The sequence below is a fragment of the Cydia fagiglandana genome, chromosome 19 (assembly GCF_963556715.1).
Source record: "Cydia fagiglandana chromosome 19, ilCydFagi1.1, whole genome shotgun sequence".
Taxonomy (NCBI): Eukaryota; Metazoa; Arthropoda; class Insecta; order Lepidoptera; family Tortricidae; genus Cydia; species Cydia fagiglandana.
Window position 1 is genome coordinate 9,103,664 of NC_085950.1, and position 9,943 is coordinate 9,113,606.

The window sequence follows — 9,943 nt, forward strand, 5'->3', positions numbered from 1 at the left end:
AATTACCTTACAAAAAGTTACTAATCGAATAACTTCAATCCATACATTGATATTACAAGATCTCATTGCTCTAGCATCATGCTTCCGTATTATTCGAGTTTATCAAAACCAAAATACCAGTCAGATACTTTTAAGAATGGACCAAACTCTTTTTATCGATAACTATGCGAGCTACTCGTAAAGTCCATAAAATGATGGATGGGTGGACAATCAACTGTTCAGTGGAAACATTCAAAACAATATCAAACTAAGTAAGCTCTAGTTCATTTAAAAATCAATTTTCAACCAATATCCGTTAATTTAAACAACAACTTAATCATTCTTTAGTTTGCTACGAAATGTCTCTTTATAACGTAGTATCACTCGCTTAAAATTAAGCATTGCATTATGAATTAACGGATTAAACGACAAACTAACTTCAATGTTTCTTTTAGTTTTTAAAGTAGGTACTTAAACTAAAAGCGGATTCCACAACAGGCTATAAAAAGCAACAATTTCGTTATTTGCAAATACGCAATTTAAATACCTCATTCAAAACCTCCAGTCTAGAAATAGACAAAATATTTAGCTAATCAGGAATCTCATATTATCTTAATAATGTTAGCTCAAATTCGAGTTTTTAATAAAATCAATAAAAATATTCCATCGTTCACTTCAAAATATGGAACAGAATCGAGGGCAAATAGAAACCGGTAGGTACCTACGGTAGGTAGTACGTAACAACAGGCGGACTTATTGCCAAACGCCGATCTTCTCCAGGCAAACGAATTCAGACAGGGAAATGGCAAACGAAGATAATTACTCTTCAGTCGTTATGTTAAATCTCTATCGCAAATGATTTCAAATTTAATTTCAGGTTCACTCATATGTTTTCTCCATTAATCACCATAATTATAAAAACAAATGCCACAACGTTTTTAAGTAGAGATGAAGTACTCGATTCAATTTCACAATAAATAATCAAGAATAACATCTCCGCTTATACGTAAAACGGAACAATTCACTTTCAACCTCATGCAGGCAAATTAGCGACATGAATGATAAATCATCAAGGTAACAATCATAAATCATAATGGAACGAACTGACCCGATTTGATGTCCAGGACACTCCAAACAGGATTTACAGGAAACCACCAGTTTCACCGCATATATCTTTAAGTAAGTAAGTAAGTAAGTATCACAAATCACAACATTCAAAATGCATCGAATTTTTACTGTACAGTACCCCGCAGTACTTTCGCGTTACGATCCCACGATCTGATGTCGGGGCTTAATATAGGTTTAGGTATTCAGGAATGGCTAGATGCACTAGGTAGTACATCCGTAGGGCGTAGATAGTTAACGCGAGAACAAGTACGCGAGGCGTAATGCAGTCTCTATTGCTATTGTCCGATCAGAATGGGGTTCAATCCCAGAGTGACGCCAGCCTGCAGCCTGGCCTTCCCACTCACTTCAGTCCACAAAAACCAAGAGCTAATTAATTATTAAACAAAGCAATTTCCGAGAACACATTCAGACGTTACAAAAACCCCTGACGCCTCTAATACGATCTCAAGCCTCTTGAAGGGACATCTTTATTACCCACGTCGCTTACAAGTGTTTTTGATCAATCGTAAGTATGTCATGTAAGCGCTCATTATTTGAATTTACCAATTAATATCGCCTGCGCGTCGACATATATATTTAAAAAAAAATTTCATGCTGCGCTGTTACGAACTGCTACGAGATTCGTAGTCCCTGGGATGTAGGAAATTCAACTGTATTTTGTAGTGTTTAAGGTATATAATTGAGTGAATGGTATATTTTATTTTACTTGGCGCAGTCGGTAGGATCCGAACGTCCCTCAAAGGGAATTTGATTTCGAATCGTATTGCTGTTCCGACCATGTTTCCGGCTGTCAATGGCATGGTGCGAGCGTGAGAGCAATATAATTACCTATACGCTTGTAATAGAGACAGCAACAGGCGAGTAATTGTACGGAATCCTTGAGGTTAAGCGTCTTTTCTATTCCACATAAATAAGCTGAAAAATGCATATTGTTCATTATTATCTACTTATTGGGGTTCCGTACCTCAAAAGGAAAAAAACGTCTTATAGTGTCACTCGTGCGTCTGTCTGTCTGTCCATGTAGATTTTACCTATAGATGACAGGAAAACCTTATGGGAAATGTAGAAATGTGCAGTCAAGCGTGAGTCGGACTTCATTGATTCCACATAAAAAATTGATTGTTAAAAACTCATTGTTAAAAATTCATTGTTATTGGGTAATGTACGCAACCCTTGAAACGCGAGTCCGACTCGCACTTGTCCGGTTTTTTTATCGTATACTTTACTAACTGTTCAAAAATATTTATAAATCTTCAGATGGGAGGCCTCGAATGTGTGATAACGGGCCTCCTAGACCTGACGCGGCAGAGCGGCGCGCATTGGCTGCGCCGGGAGCACTTCACTCTGATTGTTGTCTGCGTCTCGTTCTGTGTGGCGTGCATCAATATTACTCCAGTAAGTACAGTGGTATTTATCTTCAGATGGGAGGCCTAGAATGTGTGACAACGGGCCTCCTAGACCTGACGCGGCAGAGCGGCGCGCATTGGCTGCGCCGGGAGCACTTCACTCTGATCGTGGTCTGCGTCTCGTTCTGTGTGGCGTGCATCAATATTACTCCAGTAAGTACAGCCGACTACATGAAAAGAAGCAACATGGAGCCCTCTCAGTGGGAAGGTTTGGCAGCGCAGCGTCCTGAGTGGCGCAGGCTGGTGCACGACAAAGTGCGCGATTTTGAGGAGCAACGCAAAGTTGACCACGACGCTAAACGCGACCAGCTGAAGGCACGCCAGCCTAGCAATGTACAAATTGCAGAAATGTTCTCGGAAATGTCAGAGAAATTACATGAAAGAAACTTAGAAAGTTCTCTGTGAGAATGTTCCCATGAGAACTTTAACGTTTTGTGTAATATATAATATTACACGCCACATAACTGTAAAGCGGGCAGGCGAAATATTTAAAATGGCACGTGTCTACGTCGGACTTGATACGATTAGATTGTTTATTTTTAAGTTCCAGCGAATATTCTTCATAGAAGTTTCGCAACTTAAGAAACTTCTCCTCGGTGCATTGCTACACCAGCCTGCTGCCATTCACTACCACTATGTGGCTGGTGTTCTCACGTGCCCTCAATATGCGCGGAGGTTCACCTCAAAGGTCGGCTACGTCAGCCATATTCGGGCGCACGAGCGCCGAGCTAACTAGGAGTCGAAAGTGGTGGCCTTGGTAGATATCGGCCGGAAGGATCATCATCATCACAGCCGTGATATTTCGAATACAGCATTTAAAATAGGGTGGATGCAGCAGTAGTTGACCAGTAAAGGTCAATGGTTGACCATATGAGTGTGACAAAGATAGAACATTTTTAGTATGCATTTTTCTATCTACTGGTCAACTACCGGTGCCTGGTCAACAACTATAGGGTCAACCAAGGTCCTGTAAAATCAGGTAACTTAATTTAGTCCACAACTTACAACTATGGTCCAAATTCAAGTTCCAGTAAAATATGTATAGGGGAGAGGGGGGCAGCCTGGTACACTTTTTACATTAATTGTCATAGTTCAAAATATTACCTATTGAAACCAGTTTTAAGCCTCTACACAATAACCTACGTTATTAACCTGTGTAATTACTTCATTTGTACATATATAAAGCTAAAGATAATAGTACAAATTAGATTTTTGCAACTCAATGAATAATGTTCGATACTGCCCCAAGAGTGGGTAGCTTTGAACTTACATGGGGCAGATTTGAAAAATGGTCTGTAACGGCAATAATATCGAGATTTACGCGTTGTTTTTACCTGTACTTTGTACAATTTGTCACTAGAAATAATCATGTTAACAGTTTACTCGTATAATTTGCAATTACAACAAAGATGGGGTAGTTTTGTACATTCATGTTTTTTGGAGTGTTCAAAGGTGCCTCAGGGGGGTACCTTTGAAAAGTATTGAAATCTTACTAAAGCCCTTTGCCCTTGAGGCAGTTTTGCACATACTATTTAAGCCACCACCAGGATAACCAGGATAACTTTTACCAGGTATAAGTTCGCCTTTGTACTAATGACGAATGTTCTTTTTCCTGTTTTGTTTTGATTTTTGTACAATAAAGTGTTTTACTACTACTACCATTTTTCAAAACTGTCCTAATAAATCTAATACTTTTTTAAAATAATTTCTTACCATTTTTACCTGTTAACAAATTAATCAATAAATTGCAATGTTTTTAATATATATAGAATACTAATTTCATATTTTGTAATATTAAACCTAAATACAAAATTCTAATAAATATTATGTTAAACATGACTAAACGTAGTAAGTACTGAAGCACTTAGTTCATTTGCATATTAGCATTTACTAAAATAACTAAAATATTATTAGGGTTTCAATTTACATACCTAAATGCCAGTCAATAATCAATATCGGGGCAGATATGAACATTTCTTATGGCCGGGGTAGTTTTGAACAGACTGCTAATCAAAACTGCCTCCTATTTATTTTTCATAACTACCCCAACACCTACTTAAAAAAATAAACGTCGTTATTTTGTAGAAACATTGCATATTTTGATTATTCATCTTTCGTCATTAAACATAATAGATTGTTCTATCTAATAAATTAAGTTTCACAAACCACTTCCTTCAAATATAGCCTGAGACACCTTACAAATCTGCACAAATACCGCTAGCGGGTAGTATCGAAAACAAAATAAGCTACTGGTTCGTTCATGTTCTGTCAAACTTCAAATATGTCAGGTGACAATTGTGTGGGTCGATGTTGCAAGCTCAAAATATAGATTTAAATCATTATCGTATCAAAAATACATTTTTAAACGCATTTGTTCTAAGCTGCCTCCAGTGATAGCTGCCCCCTTCTCCCCTAACTATTTTTCAAATTATGTTGAGTATATAATATAGAAAGAGCATTAGTGTATCCAGAGTTATATGTATCTCTGGTGTATCTAAGGTCTAAAGCCTCCTCCACACTCGTGCGCGAATCGCGGCGCGAAGCCGCGAACGCGAGTGTGGCGTCGATTTTCGCGGACAGCGAAATCGACTACACACTCGCGTTCGCGGCTTCGCCCGCGATTCACGCGCATAGTCTGGAGGGGGCTTAAAATAAATGTAAAGAGGTATCCAGACGGGACTGACGAAATCAGTAGATTTGTTCAGGAGAATAATTGGTCAATCTCATCTAGCGTCCACACGTACACAAATTAAATCACCAATTTGCATTCTACTATGAAAATTGGCATTTTTGTGTCCGCACCTGCTGATGTGATCGGGGAATCAAATTGGTATTTGCGTCCGGACGGTCCTGTTCGATCGGAAAATTTCATCAGATTGGCGAAAAAGTGGTTATGATTTGTACTCGTTAAGTCTGGATACAACTTAACGAGTACAAATCATAAGGGCTAGTTAAAGAATCAACGTTAAAAACTGGACCATAATTGTACTTAAGGACTATAGTTACCTGATTTTACGGTACCTAAATAAGTAAACTTTTGCTTGTGTAACTTTGCCCAGGTCCTTTTAAATTTTAATATAAAAGATACTACCCGCTCTAATATTTCGTCATTTATTTGGCAGGATTAAATCTACTTATTATCATACCATTTTAAGATGAATGAAACCATAAAATAAACTACAACTTTGCCATTAGTCCCCAACTTTGCCTTTAGTCTCCAACTTTGCCCAGTTGGCGAATTATTTTTACTAAGTACCTCCTTATTAAAACTTTGCGTTAAAATGTATTTTTTGTTTGTCAGGGTGGAATCTACATGTTTCATCTTCTGGATACGTACGCTGCCGGCATATCGCTTCTTTGTTCTGCACTATTTGAGGCCGTGGCAGTTTCGTGGTTCTACGGTAAGAAACCAGTGTAGGAGTTGTTCCTTTACAAAATTGTAGGATTTGTACAAGTTTAAAATGTATAATTAAATATCAATACTTGCCTGACATTACTTAGGTAGGTGAATAAAAAAGATTTTTTTATTATTCCAAGGCGACCATTATCATTAATTTATTAGATATAGACAACCTCTGTGGTAGAAATAGAGAATAACCCCCTTATTCATAAACGTCTACTAAATTTGACAAACCGATAATAATCGTTTGTCCCTTTCCATCATACCAATATGTCGGAAAGGGACAAACGATTATTATCGGCTTGTCAACTTTAGTAGATGTTTATGAATAAGGGGGAACTTTTTATCAAGCCAGGAAATGTGTGGCATGATGGGCAATGTTGAACTAGTTTACGGTACTAACATATAACATTAAAATAAAACCAAACACTATAAAATAAGTGATGCCAGTGGCAGACTTGCCCCAAGGCCAAGTAGGCCCGGGCCTAGGGCGGCAAGATATTTAGGGGCGGCAAATTGTGACCAAAAATTTGCTGATGGTAATAAGAAATAACTAAAAATGTAGTCAATATATGATGGGTGATGAGAAAGGGGCGGCTACAGGGCTTGGGGCCTAGGGCGGCAAGGACTGCAAATCCGCCACTGAGTGATGCTACTGTAAATTGATGTAAAATGCCAACTGCATTTTTTTATTTACAATATATTTTAATGCTGTTATATTTATAGGGTTGAAGAGGTTCTCTGATGATGTGGAAGAAATGCTTGGCTTCAGACCCGGATTATACTGGAGGATATGTTGGAAATTCGTCAGTCCAATATTTATTATAGTGAGTGTAATAAAATAAATTACTATTTGACATTTTTTGTAAAGACCAAGTACCTACTCTGTGTGATAAAAGAAATGTACTGCTTCTAGTGAAGTTAAATTAGACCTTTTGTTCGAAATACTAAGATTGAATGTATCATGAGACCTAATTATAAGTGGAGCCATTCTACTGTAGGTAGGTACATACTGAAAGACAATCACTTTAGCCAAATTCAATCCATTGAATTTATACTTTTAATTACATATGTATGCTTAATACCAAATTTTCGATATTATATTTGTTCCAAAATAATATATTCAACTCAAATATTAGCCTGATTAAAATAAATAAGCATGATTATAATTTACAGATGTTATTATTAACCTAACCTACATGTTTATAACTTACTAACTAAAAATCTCTAATTCCTACAGGGTGTTGTAGTTTTCGGTCTCCTGTACCAGCAGCCCCTGCAATACCAGCAGTACATGTACCCTCAGTGGGCAGAGGTGCTGGGATGGGGTCTGGCCTGCTCCTCCATCCTGATGATACCCATCGTGGCCATCTATAAGCTGCTCAGCACTCCGGGGACGCTGCGACAGGTATGTTATCTTATTATTTAAGATATTTATGATCCAATGGGATCTTGAGTAACAGCAGGCGTGGCTGACTCCGCGATTTCGTCGCTTTGCAACAGGTAGCTAAAAGTACATCCGTTCCACACCAATTTTGGTGGCTAGCCATAAGCCGCGCGTGGCACTGTCGCCACCTAGCGGCCATATCTATCCTGATCGTAACGGACGCGCTTTGTTAGAGAGTGAGTTTTTTTGTACCTAGTACTATTATTTATTCTGTGGTAACAGAGAGTAATACTGCAACGCTCTGCCGCCAGAGGCAGCACTGGTACTGGCACAAACCTTAAACTAAATAGTAACTTATATATACTATGCCTTAAACAATATTTTGATAAGTTTTTACAGATTATTTGTTACGAATAAATATGACATTGATGCATAAAACCGGTTTATTTACAGTTTATGGTAGTGGCGCCCCCTACGCAGAGTTTTGCGTAATATAAACACATTCATTAAAACAACCGTGTAAAGTTTACAAGCGAGTATTGTGTTCGCTGCACAATTAATAGTCTTACTATTATATCATATCATATCATATCATTTATTGAATGCCAACCATGGTATTACAAGGTGTCATGTGTGTATATTAATACTAGTATTCTACTTTAGTCCTAAATACTTAGTTGCGCATCACCTGCAAAAATATTTCAAGCACAAATAGGTAGCTGACATCATACTGACATTTAACGTTTTTTTTTTTGTTTACAGCGCGTTGCCTGCTGTATATCTCCTGAATCGGAACACGAAGCCATTCGAGCTGGGGCTCCAGTCTCCCGTTTCTCTTGGCGGCATTGGCTCTATGTATAAATTATATCAACCCCGAACTAAATACGGTACATGACTATTTGACAAATTAATGCAAACATTACAGTTTGTTCCCTCACTGATATATCGGATTGGGGGGCAATGTTGTATCCGCACTGATATTTATATTGGATTGATGGGCAATGTTACGTTCCAGGGTAAAGTTGAATATCTTTGCGTGCTCTTATTATCTCGATTAATGGTTCTACATGAGCGTTAGGGAGAGCGATTTAGATTTTAGCAATCCAGTGGTAAGAGTAAGAGATTGAGAAAATGTAACTAATTTAATGATTGTAATTTTCTTCACTATCTATTTTACAGCTTGAGGTGTAGATAGTGACTATGATATTTAAGAAATTGTATATATTTTAAATTGTAGATGTAGAGTAATTAAAAACATGTCTACTCGTAAGTAGTAGTTGATGGTCAAAACCACAGGTCAAAACGTTAGTATAAGTATAAAGTACTTAGTTACGAAAAGTTTTAGATACTTCAAGTATCTTGTTAGTAATTAAAACATTCATAAAATGTATTTATATTATAAATAGTTATAAATACAATGTGTGTATAGATTTTTTTATTTAAAACACTATTCTCTTAATTTATTATCATTAATTTATTAAAATTAAGTTTTATATAAATGCCCTCAGCGATTTACTAAAACTCGTAATAATAAAGAGGCTTAAATATTTTTAAGATCGTAAAGTAGAAGATACTAACATTGTAAGGTCATCCTTTTCTTCATATTATATTTTAACTAAGTATATTATTTTGATATTAATACGTTTTACAATTCTTTCTATGTAACTGCGTACGTTAATACCTAAATAACGATCTATACCCAACCTAATATTTATTTAATTGCATAAACTCATTAATAAAACGAAACTAGCTTTAATCGGTGGGCAATGTTAAGAGAAGGGCAAAGTAGGAACATATTACTATAATAATAAACCGTACATATATTCAATCATTAATGTTAAATATTGTAAATATGAAATACAACAATATACTCCTATATATTATTGGAACCAAATACTCGTCCCGTACTGGACCAATATCGCTAACAAATCTGTGACGTACACAATAATTTTGTATATAATATTTACCTGAATAAACACATGTTTAATCAAATTATATACTTATATTTTGCAATTTCTATGCTTACAAATATTTTTATAATATTTCTGATACGTTTTTTATTCAAACTTTTGCATGGATAAAGTAGATACTTAATTGAAAAGACAAAATAAAATTTTTCTGCGTAGTTGACGTGATGCAGTGTTTAATTTTAAGAAATATGATAATATACTTCATAGTGCAAAGTTTGTTACGTACCGGGTACCTAATGAATGTTAAATTAATACTTTGGTATTTTTTATTTGTAAAAGGTAAGAAGTCATTTTGTATTATTAGTTATTTATTTTTATTCTAGTATCTATCCTTTGGCTTGGGTACCAAGATTTTTTCATTTTCAAAATGTTTGTCGGTTTAAAGAAGGTCTAAGTATCGGCCTAAACTTAATATACCTAATAGCGCTTTATTCGCATCTTGTAAAACTTGTTACTTTGTGTTCTGTAGCCTTAATTTTTGATAGATATATTGTAATAAATACAAAATTAAACATTTAAGTAGAAAAATATATGCCTAATAGTAACAAAAAATGTTTAAATAAATATATATTTATAATGTTACTTCCAGTGAAATATTTCAACATTGTCACCTATTGTAACTTTACTCCAATTAAATAAAATTTCATATTTTACGCGTCATCTTAACAATTTA

General features: G+C 35.9%; 1 protein-coding gene across 1 annotated transcript in view; it reads left to right on the plus strand.

The window, feature by feature from the left end:
• LOC134674103 (sodium-dependent noradrenaline transporter-like) overlaps positions 1-8,326 on the plus strand; it is a 40,434-nt gene extending 32,108 nt beyond the window's left edge. The window contains exons 16-20 of the mRNA XM_063532159.1: positions 2,365-2,502; positions 5,815-5,914; positions 6,640-6,740; positions 7,154-7,321; positions 8,063-8,326. Coding sequence (XP_063388229.1) covers positions 2,365-2,502; positions 5,815-5,914; positions 6,640-6,740; positions 7,154-7,321; positions 8,063-8,161 — 606 coding nt within the window. The 3' untranslated portion in view covers positions 8,162-8,326. The remainder of the gene's footprint in view (positions 1-2,364; positions 2,503-5,814; positions 5,915-6,639; positions 6,741-7,153; positions 7,322-8,062) is intronic.
• Positions 8,327-9,943: the final 1,617 nt, after the last annotated feature.